Raw genomic sequence first — 20,970 nt, 5'->3', positions numbered from 1 at the left:
ATCAGTCGTGGAGTGTAACAAAAAATTATAATTATTAAAAATCAAACCAAATTTAAAAATGTCTAAATGTGGAAACCGAAAATCAGTCGTAAAGTGTAATAAATAATTACAATCATTCAAAATCAAACCAAATTTAAAAATATCTAAATGTACATATTAAAGAGTTTGAATCACTTGCAAACGGTATATAAAATATTAAAATTACTCTAATAATTTATTTAATTACATTATCTTATATTAAAGTTTAAATAGTACAAGGAAAAAGTATTTTCTTTCAAAACAATAATATTTTAATAAAAAGAATTTATTCATATGTTAAAAAGTCTACAAAAGAGGTCAAGGTATATTCACCAATTGAGTGGTTTACACAAGTTTTAATCTTGCGCTTAGTAATATAATTATGGGAGATTTATAATTTAGTCCCTGGATACTGCTATTATTAATAAGTCAGTCCATGTATTTTTAGAAACCTATTAAAACATCCTTATGTTTTCTTTCCGTCAACGAAATAGTCCTTTCATCATCTTTTCCGTTAAAATTAGATAAATAAGGAGAGAGAAAATTTTTAAAATCCAATTTTACCCTCAAATTAAATCCTTTATTTAGTCCTTGGATATTGTTATTATTAATAAGTTAGTCCTTACATTTTCAAAAATCTATTAAAACGTTTTTATCTTTTTCCATATCTATTAAAACGTTCTTATCATTTTTTTCGTCAATAAAATAGTCCATATCTTTTCTCATATTTATTAAAACATCCTTATCGTTTCTTTCCATCAACGAAATAGTCTTTCCTCATCGTTTCTTTCCGTCAACGAAATCGTCCCTCCCTATATTTTTAGAAATCTATTAAAATGTACTTATCATTTCTGTTTGTCAACAAAATAGTCCCTATCTTTTCTCACATCTATTAAAATGTCCTTATCGCTTCTTTTTGTCAACGAAATAGTCCCTATCTTTTCTTTTCTCCTCCTCCTCCTCCGAAAAAGAAGAAAAAGAAGAAGAAGAAGAAGAAGAAGAAGAAGAAGAAGAAGAAGGAGAAGAAGAAGAGAAAGAAGAAAAAGAAGAAAAAGAAGAAGAAGAAGAAGAAGAAGGAGAAGAAGGAGAAGAAGAAGAAGAGAAAGAAGAAAAAGAAGAAAAAAAAGAAGAAGAAGAAGAAGAAGGAGAAGAAGAAGGAGAAGAAGGAGAAGAAGAAGAAGAGAAAGAAGGAAAAGAAGCAAAAGAAGAAGAAGAAGGAGGAGGAGAAGAAGGAGAAGAAGAAGAAGAAGAAGCAGAAGCAGAAGGAGAAGCAGAAGTAGAAGAAGAAGCAGAAGGAGGAAGAATTGATGAAGAAGAAAAGGAAGGAGGAGGAAAATAATGGGGGATAATTTAGTCTTTTACTATATTTTTAACGGCAAAAATAGACGGAATGACTATTTTGTTGACGGAGAGAAAAAATAAGGACATTTTAATAGGTTTTTAAAAATACAGGGACTGACTTGTTAATAATGACATACTCAGGGACTAAATTGTAAATCTCCTTATAATTATTCATTTTGTGGAAAATTCTTATCTAAACTCGTTTATTAATCTAATTAAGCTTTGTAGTAATATTGTGAAATAAAATAAACATTTTTTATTTTAAATTTTATTAAATAATTAATTTAAATATTTAAATATCTACAGACCGTCAACTGTATTCGATAGTTAAACCAGAATCAAAACCAACACTGGAGTTCATTCAGGAAAGTATTCATCTTTTATTGCAACAGCCATAATATAAGGTGACGATAGAGGAGCAAAGAGTTGACATTGAATGAAAAGAACAAAGGAAATTCATAATTCTCATGGCTATCAATCAACCTGTGACTCTTTACCTTACAAGGTTGAATAAAATTCCCAAGAAAGAATGCTATTTGTTTCCACTGCAGTACCAGTGGACGCAGAGAAACCTATTCGAGCCCATTCAGGCAAGACATCTCTGAGATCAACGTTGTATGAGAAGCTATAAATTCCTCTGAACACCGGATTCTGGGTATCAGACACAAACACACTCATGTTCTTGCTAACAGAATCGTAATTCACCCATGCATTTACTACTTCTCCATTGTAAATGTTGCTTTTCCATGAAACTTCAGCTACAGACACAATGGAGTTGACATTGATCCCTACATGATCATAGCCTGGATCCCATGCATTGCTGTAAGAATCAAACTCAACTGCAACAATTTGATTTGCTTTTGAGACATTCAGAGCATTTTCAGGGCTAAACAATGCAAGATAACCCCCAACTGCTTTGGGAGGGATCTCAGAGTCGACAGGTGCAAGAAAAAAAGTCAACCCATCACCATAAATGGTTGAGTCTCTAACATCCTTGGCAATAAAAGAGAAACGGGTGGTGAAGTCTGTGAGTTGTCCTGTATTGGCATCCCAGATGTGGACAGGTCGAATGTAAGAGGCACGACCAGCACTGTAAGTGAGATTGTTGTCTATTTGGTTCCTGGAAAGTTGGAGAACTCCACTGGATGAGAATGCATCACCTTGGAAGGATATGCCTCCCATGTTTGGATTGAAAGCGTTGAAGGTGAAGGAAACTGAGTTTACACGGGGGAGTAGGAACACGGAGCAAAGGAAGAAGATCTTAGTGAGAAAGAAGAGAAGGGTCTGTTGAGGCTGCACGGCCATTAATTATGATTATGGAAAACAAATGCTCGGTTATGGTGGATTGAGCAATGGATATACAAGGCTTGGGATGGAGCAGTGGCTTAAATAGGTGAAGCATCCGTGTGCCAGCTATTCTTCTTTGTAGAGGTTGTAGCTAGTTTCTGAAATTCCCGAAGTCTAAATGCCGGCCTCCTGCTGGCTGACCGAGTCTGTCTTGTTTGCACCGAAGTATTCTAGGTTTTCTCCCCTCAAATTCTAAGTTAATTAAATATTAGTTGACCGCAAGAAGTGATATAGATGGCATTGGTCTTACTTTTCCTAACCAGAGTTTAAATTTTGAACTCTATATGAATCACTTTAAAATTTGAGAGAAAATATATTTCTATCGTTCAATGAGAATTCAATTAATTAGATGATATATATATATAAGAAAAAGAAAAATGTATATTTTCAAGTCAATTCATACATTATCAGAAATATATTAAAATATATTAAAATGTCTTTATTTTTTATCTTCTTTTTTTGAGGAGGAGAAGGAGAGAGACTATTTTATTGACTGAAAAAAATAATAATTACGTTTTAATATATATGAAAAAATATAAAAATATTTTAATAGATTTTTGAAAATATAAGAACTAACTTGTTAATAATAACATTATCCAAGAACTAAATAAGAGATTTTATTTGAGAGTAAAATTAGATTTTAAAAAATTTCTCTCTCATTCTTTATCTATTTTTAACGGAAAAGATCACGGAAGGAATATTTCGTTGACGGAAAGAAAAAATAAGAATATTTTAATAAATTTTTAAAAATATAAAGAATAACTATTAATAATGACAATATTCAAAAATTAAATAGTAAATCTCTCTAAAAAGATAAATAGAACATGCAAAACACAAATGCAATTAATTAGTGCAAATCTAGATATGTCTTGAATTTAAAATAATTCTTACCAATATAATCTAAATTAAATTAATAAAAAAAAGAGGAGAACAATTTTAGCCGTGTAAATTGTTTGAAGCTATATATACGGTTTGCAAATTAATTAAATATACAACCCAATAACTTATTTGGCTTAATTATTAATTATTAGTTATATATCAATTTTTTTTTTTTTAAAAAAGAAAAAGATAGAAGCATTTGCGCCAATAAAGAGAGACTAATTAAATCAAAATACATAAGGTTAAATTTCTGCTTTATTTATGAATGAGTTGTTTATGACAAATGCGAGTACATTTAATGAAATGCTTTATTATTAAAGAAGAAAACAAAAAAAATTATTTAATACAACCATTGCATAATGTCGAAAAGAAAATACTTTGCCCTTCTTATCAGCTCTAGTTATCCAAGCTTGAATAAAATTCCCAAGAAAGAATGCTATGTAGTTCAATAGATGCACCAGTAGCAGCAGAGAAACCTATTGTAGCCCATTCAGGCAAAACTTCCCTCAGATCAACAGCATACGACAAGCTAAAACTTTGCCCCGTTGCTGAATACACAAGGACGCTCAAGTTCTTGGTTTTCGAGTCATAACTCACCCATGCATTTATCACAGTTCCATTTGAGCTGATATCTGCAGACTCAGTAAACGCCACAGATTTAATGGAGTTAATATTAATGCCTATATGAGTATAGACAGGATCCCACGAGTTTGGATATGTATCAAACTCAACTGCAACGAGTTGACTCTCTATGGATCCAGAGCCAGTAGTGTTAGGACTAAATAGTCCAAGTAACCCACCAGATGAATTAGCAGGGATCTGAGATCCGACTGGTGTGATGAAAAATGATATACCATCTCCATAATTTGTTAGGAAAATTGATTTCACTTCAAAAGAGAAGTGGGAAGTGAAGTCTGTGAGGTTTCCGGTGGTGGCATCCCAAATATGAACTGGTAGAATGTACGTAGCACGGCCAACACTGTAAGTGAGATTATCGTCCTTTGCATTCCTTGTGAGTTGCAGAGTTTCACTTGATGAGAATGCATCTCCTTCCATGAAAATCCCTCCTATGTTTGGATAGAAGCTGTTGAAGTTGAAGGAAATTGAACTTGCATGGGGGACAAGTACGATGAAGACAAGGATTAAGATTCTAACAAGACATGATCTGGGAATAGGGAAAGCCATAATGATGGAAAGAAAATGCAAGAAAATAATGAAAGAGAAAGTGGATGTGAATTTGGTGAAGGGTTTGGGACTTGGGATTGCTTTATATAGCAGTTAGATGGTTGTCCTAATAGTATAAAAAAACATTATCTTGTGTAAAAGTTTCTGTAATGCCGGTTTCTTCTTGTTGGTTCAGATTTCTATCCTGCTAGATATTGTCTGGTCTACTTCGAATTCTTCAGCTGTGCTATCAAGTTATTTTCTCCGACTTTAGATGAGGTGAATTTGTCAACTGTTTCTCTAAGCATTTCCCTTGAAATATTTTATCATAAAGTCTTAATCCAATAATCGTATTGTGTATTAATTAATTAAAATCAATAGCATTGTGATTGACACAACATAAATTACGAGAAAAAACAATAAAGAAGATTGTTTTATTGTAATATTGCTCTGCTGATAAAAAAGGAACGGAATTTATTTTTTTTTGTTAAATTAACAATAAATTAAAGCCTTTGTCACCCTCCTTCCTTGAGTCTCGTTGGGTTTAAGTTATAGGAATTAATTGATCTCTGAACATACCAAAGAACCTAAAAATTCTTCTACAGCAGAAACAAACTCCAGAGTTGGATTAAGATCATTACCTGATGCAAAAAAAATAAGATCACCCTTATGGCCATTGATGGTTTTTGTGTTGGATTTGCAGCTTCTAGCTCATCATATATGTGGATTAAATTACCCTCTCACATGCTTATATACTGTATGATGAATTGCTTAATAGGTTTCATGAGAGAATAAAATTTAGGAGGTTTACCTGCAAACTCTGATGTATGCCTAGACAGGTTGTGGACATGAAGTGTTTGAACTAGTCCAACCAAAGAGAGATTCGGGACTTTGAACCGAAGTAAGTGATACAATTCATGGTTGGTGGAAAAAGGCTAAGGAGGGAGACTAGAAGAAGCTGACATGTTTATAAAAAGAGGCAAGGATGGTCTCGGAGAGGAAGCTGCTAAGTGCACATAGGATTTAAGTAGAGGTACAGATGGTGGAGAAGATTATGAAAAATGCATAACCTTTCATCAGGGATGAGGGTACTCATGCTTTCTTGCTTAATCTTCATGCTTCAAAGGGAAAATGAAGCCTGGTTATTAAGGATTGGCTCAAGATAAGTGAGTTGGATTGAGATAAATATTAGAAATGTTGGGAAAATTAATTGGAAAATTTAAAACTGTGGGTTATGTTCCTGATACACGACCATTACTGCAGGATTATGAAAATGAGAGAACTTTTTGTATTATTATGGCAGGAAGCCATCCCTTCTCTTTGATGTATGGCTGTAAACTACTAGTATGACTGTACAAGGACTCTTGGTAGAGATGTAAGAAGAAAGGATTAACTGATAATGCTGTAATTAGCTGTCTGAAGATAAATAATTCATACAAATGTGAATAGATTTCAACAGTTTAAGATGGTTTGTGTTCCTATTGGAGATTATTGGTTATATCTCCAATTGCTTCTAGACTTCACAGCCTTTCTACTGTCAAATCAATCGCAGATGCATCGAGCTCGAGTGTTGACTTGATCAACCACCAGTATCATTTAACCACAAGCTCTGCAACAATGGATAAACATGTTGGGTTTCAATCATATTGAAAGCAGTATAAAAAATAAAAAAAATTTCTTTATAAAAAATTTTTCTTTTTTCAATATGAATACCGTTTAAACAGAAAAACAATTATAATTAAGAGAAAATAAATATTTTTTTTAATAAAAAATGAGATCAATCTGCTTAAGTCATCGCAAATCACAAACCATCTGAGTGTCCAGTCTAACGATATCCATATATAACAGCAACAATAATAAAAATAATATTAGAGATTTTGAGTATTAACTCCTTGCCTTCACCGTAAATTCTAGAGACTCTCAAAAGGATTTCTCACAAGTCCCCTTTACACTCTCATAAAATGCCATTTTATATTAAAACACTAGAGATTTAGTATAATAGTAATTAATTAATTAATTAATTAATTAATTAAATTATAATTATGGTCTAGAATTTTAATAGGTAAACCATATAAATTTTAAACAGTTCTAATTAAATTCCTACTTAATTAATTAATTAGATAAAAAAATCGTAATTCTTTATAATTTTATCCCAATGCCAATTTATATGCAATCAAATACTACTTGATTTAACTTCTCATTTTATTTTTTATATGTGTGTGACCCGTTAAGTTTTAAATATATTGGCAACAAATATAATTAAATAATCAATTAATTTGAAGGTCAAGAATATTGTCCAACAACATGTCAATATTATCCAAATATTCAAAATGTCAAAAGTAATTTGCGTTAGTGTATAATTTGTCAGTGTAATTAATATTCATTCATCACAAATTTCCATATCCTGATTTAACATTTGATTCATAGAACATATCGATAATATTAAATTATATTAGTTCTCATTTATTAGTCATTGATCTATTGAATGAAATTTCAAATTTCATTTGCTAATTTCATTTCACCGTACGCAAGAATTTTATGATTAATGCTAGTAGAGAACAAATGAGATATTCCCTAATTTAATTTAATCTAGGGTGATGAATTTTATTTCAATCACATAAATACCTTTATATAATTTCTAATATGTCCATTTCATCTTTATTTGTTACTCATGAACTAAAACAATGTGTAAAATGAATCAAAATACAAAAGTCCTTATACAATATTATTTATTGATTTCAAGTTAAAAAATCACTTATACAACCATTTTTTAGTAATCCATAGACACAGTTTATTTTTCATATGGATTTCTCAAGCGGATCGCACTTATTTATAAAATAAACACCTATATGTTGCTTCTAGATATCTCACATATCTCAACCTATGAGATAAGTTATTTACTCTATAAAAAAAGAACATGTTATGTACTAGTTTCAATAATTATAATCATTATCTAATCATGATAAGATATCGACCAGGAATAAAGATATTACTTAAATGCAATAAAAACCTTACAATTATAATCATATTATAATTTTCTTTGCACAACAATATAATCTCATAAACTTTATCTTTACTCGAAATTCAATTCAATTAACACTAAAAATAAATAATTATATTTATTTATATCTGAAAATTATATAAAATGAAATGTCTGACTATAGCTAACTGATTAGCTATAGTGTTCATTATTAACAATGCACTAATGCCAATCACCCATGCGTCTTATCTCAGAAGTTCCCATATGGTAATCATGTTTCTTTTGAGACCATACTTTAGTTGAAGGATTTGCACGGATTGAATGCAATAGAAAAATAAAAAAATAAAAAATTTCTACGGACATGGATCATGTTTAAAAAAAGAAAGTAATAATATTTAAAGAGAAAATAAATACTTTTGTTTTCCTTGAACAAAACGATATTGATCGCTTTGGTTGGATTGACACAAACCATAAATCCTTCAAGAGTTCAGTCTCTAACCATATCCACATAGAATAGCAATCGAAAAATCTTAGAACAATTATAAGGGATTGAGAAAGGGAGAAGTTTTAAGTGTTAACTCTCTGCCTTTCTTACAAATTTTGGAGGCTCACATAAAGGTTTCTCACAAGTCCCCTTTAGACTATCATAAGATGCTATTTTATACTCAAAGCCTACTTAGTTAATTATATCAAAATTGTAATTTTTTTAAATTATAATTTTATCAATACCAATTTATATGGAATCAAGTTTTATTTTATTTAACTTTTTATTTTATTTTACCGTGTATGTGAGCTGTTAAATTTCAAATATGTTGAAGGGAGATATTTATATAAGATGCAATTCTTTTTGCAACTATTTTCTCATTGATTATAAACTGAACCAAAGCAGAAAATATGAATCATGCATTTCCTAAATGTTTCACAAAAGCAAGGAAAAGAGCAGTTTAAGATGAACTTAACCTTCATGTTTTTCTATTATTCTCTCTCATGATAAGACAGTTAATCTATTCAGAAACAGAATATTGACATTTTCTTCATGCCCCAATAAAAAAGTGAGATGGTAATTGCTTCAAATGATAACTTTTTTATCTTTTGAAATATATTGACATTTTTCCTTACCCAAAAAGCCAAAATCAAGATATGAAAGGATTCTCATACTTGTGACCAACATCCTTCATTTTCCTAATTCTTTCAACTTCCGGGCAGCTTTGAGCAGAAGCTGAATTGCAACAAGCCTATATTGGGCCTTGGCTTCACCAGAAAGTCTAATGAGTGTGTCCACGTGGAAATTATATATAGCCTTTAATAACAAAAAAAAAAAATTGTAACCCTTATGTGATTATCAGATATAAATATAAGAAATACTAATAATTTCTTGACTTCAAGTTGGTTCCATGAAAGATTCAATTTGATTCATCTTTGATGCCTTCATGTCTCTTCCGCCCCTGAATGACTACACCCCTTTGTCCATTGCATTATCAGCTTGCGTAGATTCCTTGATCTAGCTGGATGCATTTACCAGATGAAAAGACAAGAGAGAATATGCTCCATTTAACACAATAGTGAATGGCTAAATAATGAACTTAAAGCATTATTTATTTTTGGGACTATGTGAATGGAAGTTGAAGTGTTTTAGATTGACAGATGCTTCTGTTTCCACATCTGGACAAACAGAGGTGGAAGCCGGAATATTACTGATTGTTTTAAGAGAATTATCTTGATTTGGTCTATTCTGAAATGTCAACTTCTTGTCAAATTGTTACCATAACTGGTTCATCCATGAAGGTGCTTAGGGATGTAAATGGATAGTCTCTAAAAATTAAATTATTTAAATTTAAACTCAATTTATATGAGAAATATTTAAATTCATCTCGAATTTAATTAAAAATTAATTTAAACTATTTGAATTCGTTTCAAATTTGATTAAAAATCAATTTAAACTATTTAAACTCGTTTCAAATATAATTATTATTATTCGAATAAATCTCGAATCCATTTAGTTTTATATATTTTAATTAATAATTTATATAAAAAATATTTTATATTAATAATTTTCATTTAAAAATTCTAATATTTTTAAAAAATATTTAAATTTAAATTTTTAAATAAAAAAATATTAAAAAAATTTATAAATATTATTATAAAATATATTTTTTATATAAACGGATTCAGAGTATTCTACTCTGTATATGAAATCCTAATATGATTCGAACCCAAATCCGACCTCAATCTGAATCCAAAATGAATATTATTTTTTAAATTTAAACCCGTCCCAAACCATTCGTCCTATTAAAATTTAGGATTAAGTCTAGAATTTAGGGTTAAATTTAGAATTCAGTCAGATCAAATACCCGAAAATACCCGATCCATTGCCATGCGTATTGGTGATTCAAACTCTAACAGAATCATTGTAACCCTCATATTGAAAACTTTGTACATTAATATCCAAATATGAAATTCTAAGTTGCATATTTACAAGAGTCTCTCACTTGCAGTGATGTGTGTAGCTTCTGCTATATTCTTGAGGAAATACTCTGATTCTTTTCTCACTCACTTGAACTGAAGAGCTTCTTTTGGTTTCCCTAAGAGAGATAAGACTGTGGCAGTGATATGGTTTGAGGAGAGCCCTGCTTCTTGAATTTGGTCTTGAGGTGATCCATGGTCAATGTATCTGTCAGGGAGAACCATTGCTCTCAACTGCAATACACATTTAAAAAGGTTAGACTCAAGAGTAAAATGAAAAGAAAGAAAAAAAATATATATAAAAAATTCTAGTGGTTGAACTACTTTTGAAGTAACAGAACGAAAAACAACCACCGGGGCATCGTAGTGGGAGAGTCAGTCGAAACAAATTGAAGAAATTTCCATGCTGAAAGAAAAATCACCTTTAGGGGCCCATCCAGAATACCACTTAGACTCAGGAAGTGAGAAACATGGGAAGAAAAACCTCCAATAGAACCCTCTTCTACTGTAATAAGAAACTCATGCTCCTTGGCCAATCGCCTTATAAGATCCGTATCTAAAGGTTTGCAAAATCTTGCATCTGCTACTGTCACAGAAATGTCTCGGGTTCTGAGCATGCTTGCAGCTTCTATACATTGTTGAACTATGGAACCATATCCCAAAATGGCAACTCTATCACCTTCCATCAGTATTCTCCCTTTTCCAATCTATTCAATAATTGAAAAAGAAATATTTTAGTTATCTGTTCTTTGTTCTGCTGTATGTAACTATCTAAGTTGATTGCTTATGTTAACCTCAACTGGGGTTCCTTTATTATTAGGAGGAAGAGTTGCTCCAATTCCGTTGCCCCTTGGGAACCTGAAGCAGCTGGGTCTGTCATCTATGGCTGCTGCAGTGGCAACCATGTGCATCAGCTCAGCTTCATCAGATGGAGCCATGACCACCATGTTGGGCAAACAAGCCATGTATGTAATATCAAATGCTCCACAATGAGTGGGTCCATCTGCACCTACCAAACCAGCTCGGTCCATGGCAAATCTGACTGGTAACTTTTGCAGGTCGACATCATGTACCACCTATGTTCCATGGATCAAAGTTAGCTTTAGATGTTTGCAGCAAAGCGCTTCTTTTAAGTAATCAACTATCAACTTCCACAGCTTACCTGATCATATCCTCGTTGCAGGAATGATGAGTAAATAGCACAGAATGGCTTGAGTCCTTCAGTGGCTAAACCAGCTGCAAACGTAACAGCATGTTGCTCAGCAATGCCCACATCGAAGCAGCGATCTGGAAACCTCTTCTGAAAGTAGTTGAGACCAGTTCCACCACCCATAGCAGCATGAATGGCTACAATTTTGTTGTCTGCTTCAGCTTCTTTGATCAGAGCTTCAGCAAAGTATTGTGTATATGAAAGTGTAGGTGATTTTGGCTTGAATTGCTTCCCAGTTTGAACATCAAACTTGACAACACCTGAGAGTATGAAAGGATAAGGATCTTCTCACAAATTAATGACACCACTATGGGACAATAAAATTATGGTCTCACCATGCATTTTATCAGCTGCTGCCTCAGCTGGGGGATAGCCCTTCCCTTTCTCTGTCACAATGTGAATAAGAACTGGTCCTGGGGCAGGCATTGCTTTTACCTTGTGAAATATGGTCACTAGATCTTCAATGTTGTGCCCATCTACTGGACCAATGTAATACAATCCTAATTCCTCAAAGAGAGTAGACCCAGAAGCACTAATCATTCCTCTTGCATACTCATCGACCTTTGCTGCAACTTGATGTGTTTGACCACCAATTTGCTTTGTGATGCTCTTCAACACACAAAAACAAAGTCAGATACTTTCTGATACTGAAATAGGCCTTGAAGACTAGAACATGAAGACAATAACATACGAAAACTTGTAACTTACTTTTGCTGCTTCACGAAGTTTGCGGAACTGAGTGCTTGCTTGGAGCTTGGTCAAAGCACTACTAAGGGCTCCAACAGGAGTTGCAGGGCCATCAAGAGTAGCTGTGGGTAAAGATACTTGCTTATTATCATTCAATATAACAATTAGATTAGCATCCAGAAATCCTGCATTGTTCATGGCCTCATATGCTTGTCCTGCTGTCATGGCTCCATCACCAATTACAGAAATGACATTGTTCTTCTTCCCTAATAGGTCTCTTGCAACTGCCATTCCTGCATATTTTATTTTGTTGAAAACTTATTACTACATCCAATTGCTAATTCTACAAAGAGAACTAAATAGTAATATGAATTTAATCGCTTCTTCTCAATTTGATATTTGAACGCCAACTGGATTAATGGGGAAAAAAGTTATATAAATAACTTTTGGATAATGAGAACTACGCCTGCACATACCAAGACCAGCGGAGATGCTTGTGGAACTATGTCCAGCACCAAAGGCATCATAAACGCTCTCATCTCTTTTAGGAAATCCTGCAAGCCCTGAAGTTTTCCTCATGGTATGCATCCTAGACCTTCTTCCTGTTAGAATTTTATGTGGGTATGCCTGCAAAAAAAAACTTAGAGCATGTTCAGAAACACATCCTATAAACTCACCATTCAGCTCTTTTTTTTTTTTTTTCTTTTTCCTTTTTGGAAGGGGAATCCAGAGTATCCCACCTGATGACCAACATCCCATATGATTTTATCATCAGGAGTGTTGAAAACATGATGTAGAGCCACTGATAGTTCGACAACTCCTAAGCTTGAACTCAGATGCCCCCCTGTCTTCGATACACTGTATACAATATCTGCTCTAAGCTCTGCTGCTAGTTGTTCAAGATCCTGAAAGTAATCCGCATAACAACCAAAACTAAGTAGTCAGTTCAAAAAGATTCCACATTAGGAACAAACAGAGCAACAAAGCAAAAGATAAAAATAAAAGCAGCCTTATAAACATGTACAGAAGATCGCCGTCAGCTTTTTTTTTTTGTTTTTTTTAATTTATAGGTTACCTGCGTGGATAGGTTCTTCATATGAACAGGGTAATTGATTGTATCCAGCAATGGCGTAGGTGGTTTCTCCCCTGAGAAATCAATTTTCCAGCCATCTTTTTCTTTCCTTATCATCATTTTCCCTTCCTCATCTGGGTGGCCCGCAGATGCTCGTAAACAGAACTGTGACACGAAATCAAACCATCATTAAACTACCCAAAAACAAGATCATGAAATAAACCCACATAACCAAACACCAAAATCGGCACCTCCAAAACACCCCATCAAAGTGTTAAGAATCAACAAGAAATGAAATTCTATATTGCAGGATCAGATGGTTAACAAGATGAACTGTAAATCATCTATACCTGTTTTCTGCCACAAATGTTTGATCTTGGAGCTTTAAAGAATGGGGAAAGAGATTGGTTAGCTATAAACGAAGAGCTAGAAACCGCCATGGCTGCCTAAAATTTATGCAGTGAGAGAAATAAGGAGAGAGAGAGAGAGAGAGTTTGTGTGAGGGACTGAAGACGAGGGACAAGAACAAGTTTATATAGCAGGCACCAGGCAGGGGGGAGAACGAGAACGAGGACGAGGAAAGCTACCTTCGTGTCATGAAATGCCGTATTAGCTAATTTCTCATGAGATTTTACATTCCAATTTCTCCTTGTCATATCTTACCATTGCCTTGGCTTTCCTGTATACATTGAACGTATACATTCAATATACACATACACTCTTTATATTAATTAAAATTAATTTATTAAAATTCTCTCTCTAAATATATATTAAAAAATTAATTTATTAAATATTTAAATTAAAATTATTATTTATTTAATAAATAATTAAATATAAATTTATTTATACTGTCTACAATTTATCATAAAATTATCATATATATTATTAACTTTATTTTAAATTTTTATAAATTATTAAAATTATACAAAAATAATTATATATTATTTTATAAAAATTTAAAATTTAATCAATAAAATTTATATTTAATTTTTATAAATTTTAAGTATTTGTTCATAATTTTTATTTAAATAAAGAAAACAATATGTTTTTTTGTGTTTTTATTGTATAAATCTTAATGGAAGTGTTTCCATAATAGTATTTAAAATGTTTTTATTAAGTACTACTTTTTATCATTTTTTTATAATATTACTTTTTATTAATATAAATAAAATAATTTTTTATTTAAATATCAATAATATATTAGCAGAAAACAATATAATGAATAAAAATAGAAATGATATATACAGAGAGACATGTGAACCTTTCTTAAGAATTTTGGGATTTTAAATTCAAAATAAAATAAAATAAGTGTTTTTATAATTTTATAATAAAACGTCGTAAGGGAAGGCGAAGGGTTGTGTCCTGATTTGAGTTTAACATTTTCTGTCGTTAGCGACTGCCACTACCACCTTTATGTCTTAAATAATATTGTTAAATTGTTATTTTAATATAATTATTTAAGGCGGTTTAAAATTTTATAAAAAAAATTAATTTTTTATTATATATAATAATATATTTTAATAAAAAAATTATTTTATATTTAATAAAATTGTAATTTTAATAATATTTTTTATTTAATAATTAAACCGTTATCTCATAATTAATAATAAAAATAAATATTTTAAATTGGTGGTCTTAATCTATATATGTATATGAAAAATTTATTATTTAATTTTATATTATGAAAAAATTTATTAATTAATATTTTTATTTTAAAAATATATTAAAATATTTTAAAAAATTATTAATTAATCTTTTTATTAATATTAATTGTTAAATATTATAAAAAAATTTAAAATATCTCTAGATTAATTAATAGAATTTTTATAAATATAATAGAGTAATTAATAATTTTTTAAAAAAAATTATAAAGATTAAATAGTAAAATAATTAATAATTAAAATTAATTTAAAATTTTAAAATATTAATTATATTTTAATGTATTTTTTAAATTCGAATCATTAATTAATGAATTTTTTTATATTAAAAATTTTAAACATTAATTTTTTATATAATATTATTAAAATTTATAAAAGAATTATTTTTAAGGATATTACACACAGATAAATATTAAACCTTCCATTTGTTTGTAAAAAAATAATTTATACTTTGAAAAATATATTTTTTTTCATGTAAAATATTTTTTATTAAAAAATATAAAATATTTTTTATGAAAAATATTTTTTAATAAAATAGTTTATTTTTATTATTAAATTTTAATTTAAATATAAATTAATTAAAATATTAAAATATAAAAAACAACTTAATTTTTAAAAAAGAAAAAAATTCTTTTTTTTAATGTCTTATTTTTTTATAAAAAAATATTTTCTATTAATTAAATATTTTGAGTGTTGTAAATATTTAAAAATATAAAAAAATATTTTTATTTTATGCAAAACAAACAAAATTAAGTCTAATTTTAAATAATTATCATTAAACTGAGTATTTATTAATTACGTTATATTTAAAAAAAAAAAAAAGTTGGTTGGTTTCTATTTTTCTGGATTACTTTGAGATGGAAATGGTTTGAGTTGTTTTGTTTAACTAAATTTGTGAGCTCATTCTGCTGTAATGTCCCATACTGTATGAGGCCTTGTAAATTGTAATGCATACTAAAAATGGAAAAGAGATAAAGAAAATCTCATGCAAATGATTAAATTTTGCATGGAAACGTTAAATTTTGTCGTCACTTGAGGATAAAAAAGCCGTCCTTCATGTCCAGATTCCTTTATATTTATTAACGGTGAAATACATAATTTCGTCTTTATTTTTTATATAAAAAAATAATTCTTTTTTAGATTTTGATTTTTTAATACTTAATTTTACAAAAAATAATATATTATTTAATAATAAAATATTTTCTATTGATATTTTTTTAATATTTTAAACACTAAAATTACAAAAAGTATTTTCTTGCATTTTTTCAGGTTAAACAGATTATTATTATTATTATTATTATTATTATTATTATTATTATTATTATTATTTGATGAGCCTAATTATTTTTTTAAATATTTGATCAACGTAATATTTACATTTGATGAAAGCTTGGATTTTATTAAAGCTTGGATTTTATTATTTCAGTTTGAGATCTGACCCATGACGGCAGCTCTTTATCTGAATGCTTTTAAGTTCCCGTCTGAATCAGGTCCAGTCCACTCGGCTTTAAAACTGGATCCCTTTTTAAATCTCTCAAATCGGACCGGTTCAGTCTTTTCGGCTCTCAGCTCAGACGGTCAGTCCATTCATCTTATGAGTCCATCCGCGTGTGTACTAGGAAAAAATTAAATGGCCATTACGCATGAAACAGAGATTTGATATTCTCATACATCCGTATCCGTATGGCAAAGACAGGTGGTCCAATAGCAATGAGACCGTTACAGGTTATTGACAGATAAAGGAAAAAACTAAAAAGAGAGGAATCTCCTCCATTCAGACCAAACTTACACAACCCTTATAAAATTCTATTTTCTGAATTTCAGCTCATCAACATTGAATTATTTTACTAAGTGTAAATTTGGATTTTATTTTATTTAACTGGGATGAAATTTTCGTTTATTTTATTTTATAATTACTTAAATTGCAACAGCTAAATAATAATTGTTTGATATTTTTATTAAATGAGTATATTGGATTTTAAAGCTCTATGAACCGGCTCAAACCTGTGATCCAAATCTTCCATAGTCCAACTCAAACCATTATATCGATATCATCTCACGATACATTGATTATTACAAACGTAAGAGAAGAGAAGTAGAGCGTGGGCACACATTGGACGATGGACAGTCCAAAAAAGGCATCGCCATCAGTATCAATCCCACCCTAAATCTCATCTCATTGATTCTCTCTTTCCTTTTCTATTTAATTTGCTAATAATTAATTAAAAAAATCTAATAATATCCAATCATATATAATCCGTTCCTAACTGTATTAAAAAAAATTATTATTTAATTAATATAATATAAAAAGTTTTTAATTTCAAAAAATATTTTTAAAATATTAAAAAATCAATTAATAAATTTTATTTATACTATAAAAATTAAATAATAAACTTAATAAATAACAAATTAGTAATTTTTTTAATATTTTAAAGATATTTTAATGAATTTTTAAATTAATGAACTAATTATTGAATTTTTTTATTATTATAGATATTAAATAATAAATTTAAAAAATTAATAGCTAAATTATATTCATTTATAAGCTTTTACATTTTATTTACATATTATATATTATTTTTTAATTAAATTTTAACTGGTATTCATATTGAAGATATTAGTCATAAAAGCGATTTTGGTTTACTTATAAATTTGATTGAATATGTATTAAAATCATTTTATTTATCTCAATCAAGTGAAATTAATAAAAAATTGAAGATAATAGGTGTACGTTATGAAATAAAATAAAATCAATAAAAATATTTGTTAATAGTAATATAAAGATTTAAATTATTTTTTCACACCATAAATTATTAATTGAGTGGATTAATTATTAAAAAATAATTTATAATTATACTGTAAATCTAAAACAATTTATTAGATTAATATTCGCTTAAAAAATGCGAAAAAAAGTTTTTTAGTGTTTCTTTGTTTTGAAAAAAGCGATTCAAAATGATTTTTTTGAGATATTTTTTTGGCTGCGAAATACGCTGTTGTCAGTGATGTTTTCGGGACTTGTCAAATTTCTCTGAAGACGCCATTCACAATGACGTTTTTAGAGACCGCCACATCCCTTTCTGAAGAGATCTTAATAGAGTATCACTATTTGTTACTTTATTGAGTGAATCGGACTATTTATCAGATATTGAGATGTCTACGATGAAAGTTAATGTCATTTTTGTTATATATTACAATACACAATGTTTAATATTCATCTGACATCTCATCATTCGATTTATATATGTTGTTTGAAAGTACATTTTATTCTTCAAAAGACGTAAGTGCCTTTTCAACGGCCAATGATTGCTCTCAAACTAATATCAATATATAATATTTTGATCTACGAATGAACATTCTATTATTTTCGTTTCTAATTTAGTGATAATAAATTCGTAATCTGACATGTTACGTTTTGTCATAGTTAAATATTAACGGTGAACAAGAGGAGCACCCAGTGATCGTAAATATGTAATTAAATCTTTAGCCCATTCACACGGTATAACTATTTATGTCGTAAACCTGCATAATATTCATTTTTATCTGAATTTTTAAAGTAAATATAATCATCGTTAAACGGTGGAAGTATCCATGTCACATATCTCTGATCCATCTTTAATATTAAAAACTCAAAATCATAATCATTGACATAAAACATATTGACAATGAAATTTGTTATGTAATATAGTGCGATTAGCAGTTATAGAACCCACGACTGTCAAGAACATTATATTAAATCGAGTCCACTAAATCCAGAACTGCTAACAATACAACATGTTCATCGATCATAAATAATTTAGCATAATCATGTTATTTTATGTATTATTTATTATTTATTTTTTAAACAACGATATTTTTTAGTTTATAGCAAGTTGATATCATTTAAATATTAGAATAATGCACAATAAATATTATGTAGAAGGGCAACTAATGCATCTATATATACAAACATTGATAGAATATTAATTCCTTATAATCTTCTAGTTTTTATGGTATTACAAATATTGGATTGATTGAGATAAACTATGCTCTTATTTGAGCGCTGGAGGCCAGAAACACACACATTTCATCTAACGGTTGGTGAAGCAATAGTTATATTACAAGATGTTCAAATTATAACTGGTCTGCCGGTTGATGGCCAAGCAGTGACAGGCTATCCTGAATATGATTGAGGAGCTCTATGCGCTCAATTATTGGGAATAATACCTCTAGAAGGGATCATACAAGAATCTAAATGTCTATGTCATGGTTGACAGAACATTTTCAAAAAATATCAGATAGAGTACTAGGTCTCATAGTCTAATATTATGCCCATGCTTTCATCCTTTGATACTTAGGCAGATTCATATTTACTGAAAAAATAAATAATTTTGTGCATTTAATGTGGTTGCCATTGTTAGTGACAAGCATCCAATCTGTCAATTAAAACTTAATTTTTCTTGATTTAAAAGAAGGATTTTTTTTCTTGATTTAAAAGAATTTGTAGATAGGACAAATGAGTGTAGATCCCACCGAGACCTTAACTTTGTTTAATTTAGATATTAGTAGAATAAGAAGAATAGTTTAAAAGAAAAAGAGAGAAAATAGAATTATTATTGGAAGAAATTGATTTTGCCTTGAATAATCCAAAAACTTTAAGAAAAGAAAAACAATACAATTGAGACAGTGAAACAAATAATTATTTAAAAAAAAAAAACAATGCAATTGAGATGGTAAAACAAATAATTAAATTAAAACTCAGCCGAAGATAATCAATTTGAGATGTTGACAGTTAATCATTTATTAGAAAAATAATTGATTTTATTATGTTTGGTTATAGTGTTCAAACACACGAATCCCATCCGTTTTTCTTTATGATTAAATTAATCTGATTCGTGCTTAAATTAATTTCTACTTAACTAACAACCCCAACATGCATATAAATTTAATTAGTTAACTATTTTAAGAGAGAAAAACCCAAACTTGATCAATAATAACACGTCAATTATTTAAATCAAATAAATTAATTTTTTAATATAAACGAATATGCTAATTGCTACTTGTTATTAATTCAATTAAACAATTACGGATTTAATTGGATTAATTAGCAATATGTTGTCTTCTAAGGAGATTCAATGGACCCCTTAATTTCTAAGAGGACAACAATAGAGGTGGTGTTCCTCGAAACAGAAATTAATTAAAAACAGAAATAAAATGAAGAGAAGTTAAGAACATAATATCATAACTTGAATAAACCTCAATTTCGATTAATGTACAATTGAAAAGAAATGTTTAGCCTTTAAAGGCCATAATAAAATTGCAAAAATTAAAGAAAAGAGAAGCAGGGGGCGCCGAATATGGGAGAGGAAAAAGAAGAAGAGTATATGATGTTTAGGTTAATTCTTGGGTAGCCTTTATATAGGATTTTTCCCAACAAAAAGATAAATATTCACAATTTAAAATAAACTCTACTACTCCTATCTTATCTCAATCCTAATCTGATTATGTTTGCTTCGATTTGAAACTAATCTTATCTCTGTACAACTGGAAAAATCGTGATGAGCTGGTGAAATTTTGAATTCTGGAGCTGTTCATCTCCTTGGGCTATAGTCTTGCCCAAGGCTGTAACCCCCGGTCTGAAAATTTTCTACTTCAGTCCCTTTTTGTTTCTTTTTTTTATTTTTCTACTCAAAACCCTGTACAAAATCAAATTTCAAGTAAAAATTAATTATTTATATCAAAATCATAACAAAATTATAAAATTTAATAAGGAAAAAGTGGTGAGTTTTACAACTCATCAATTAGAGAACTTGCATCACACTGACAGTTATAGTTGGGGAGGAATATGCTTAGCATGGCTATATAGAGAAATGTGTTGTCCAACTAATTTAAATGCATCTCAAATTGGTAGTTGCACAATATTTCTACAACTTTGGGCATGGAAAGGATTTCTGCAATCGCTCCATAGATTCATACACCACAGTCTTTAGATGCAGCTAAACTATATGAATTTAGGTACTATATCTGTAATGAAATAATTTAGTTATTACAACTAAAATTTTCTTATGTCATTCAATATCTTTTTAGGTGGAGAGCTTCGTTACAAACAACTCAAACATCGATGTATGTATTATAAGTGTTATGAATACAATTAGATCAATAATGCCCCCATTAA

The 20,970-nt window shown here is 29.5% G+C and overlaps 3 protein-coding genes across 3 annotated transcripts; all 3 read right to left on the bottom strand.

Moving 5' to 3' along the window:
• Positions 1-1,715: 1,715 nt before the first annotated feature.
• On the bottom strand, positions 1,716-2,726 carry LOC110627343 (lectin 7). Its single transcript, XM_021773616.2, has one exon. The coding sequence runs from the start codon at positions 2,662-2,664 to the stop codon at positions 1,858-1,860; it is 807 nt and encodes a 268-aa protein (XP_021629308.1). The 5' UTR covers positions 2,665-2,726; the 3' UTR covers positions 1,716-1,857.
• A 1,100-nt stretch (positions 2,727-3,826) lies between these two features.
• LOC110627638 (lectin 7) lies at positions 3,827-4,848 on the bottom strand. Its single transcript, XM_021773983.2, has one exon. It carries the CDS (start codon positions 4,768-4,770, stop codon positions 3,982-3,984), a length of 789 nt encoding a protein of 262 aa, XP_021629675.1. The 5' UTR covers positions 4,771-4,848; the 3' UTR covers positions 3,827-3,981.
• Positions 4,849-10,110: 5,262 nt separating this feature from the next.
• LOC110627840 (probable 1-deoxy-D-xylulose-5-phosphate synthase 2, chloroplastic) lies at positions 10,111-13,686 on the bottom strand. The gene is made up of 10 exons (XM_021774212.2): positions 13,512-13,686; positions 13,165-13,326; positions 12,830-12,994; positions 12,566-12,716; positions 12,111-12,382; positions 11,738-12,011; positions 11,355-11,662; positions 10,987-11,268; positions 10,615-10,899; positions 10,111-10,426 (listed from the first exon to the last, which is right to left on the bottom strand). The coding sequence occupies exons 1-10, from the start codon at positions 13,599-13,601 to the stop codon at positions 10,280-10,282; spliced, it is 2,136 nt and encodes a 711-aa protein (XP_021629904.1). The 5' UTR covers positions 13,602-13,686; the 3' UTR covers positions 10,111-10,279.
• Between the last annotated feature and the right edge of the window lie 7,284 nt (positions 13,687-20,970).

Source organism: Manihot esculenta, chromosome 12, assembly GCF_001659605.2.
Source record: "Manihot esculenta cultivar AM560-2 chromosome 12, M.esculenta_v8, whole genome shotgun sequence".
In the NCBI taxonomy this organism is placed as follows: Eukaryota; Viridiplantae; Streptophyta; class Magnoliopsida; order Malpighiales; family Euphorbiaceae; genus Manihot; species Manihot esculenta.
Note: the sequence above shows the minus strand (reverse complement) of the source record. Positions and strands in the feature narration are given on the sequence as shown.

Excerpts from the sequence above, each read along its gene's own strand:
- LOC110627638 (XM_021773983.2), bottom strand. The coding sequence starts at position 4,770 with ATGGCTTTCCCTATTCCCAGATCATGTCTTGTTAGAATCTTAATCCTT.
- LOC110627343 (XM_021773616.2), bottom strand. The coding sequence starts at position 2,664 with ATGGCCGTGCAGCCTCAACAGACCCTTCTCTTCTTTCTCACTAAGATC.
- LOC110627840 (XM_021774212.2), bottom strand. The coding sequence starts at position 13,601 with ATGGCGGTTTCTAGCTCTTCGTTTATAGCTAACCAATCTCTTTCCCCA. Across the intron at positions 13,327-13,511 it reads ACATTTGTGGCAGAAAACAG|TTCTGTTTACGAGCATCTGC; the intron begins GTATAGATGATT and ends TTCGTGTCACAG. Across the intron at positions 12,995-13,164 it reads TGAAGAACCTATCCACGCAG|GATCTTGAACAACTAGCAGC; the intron begins GTAACCTATAAA and ends GATTACTTTCAG.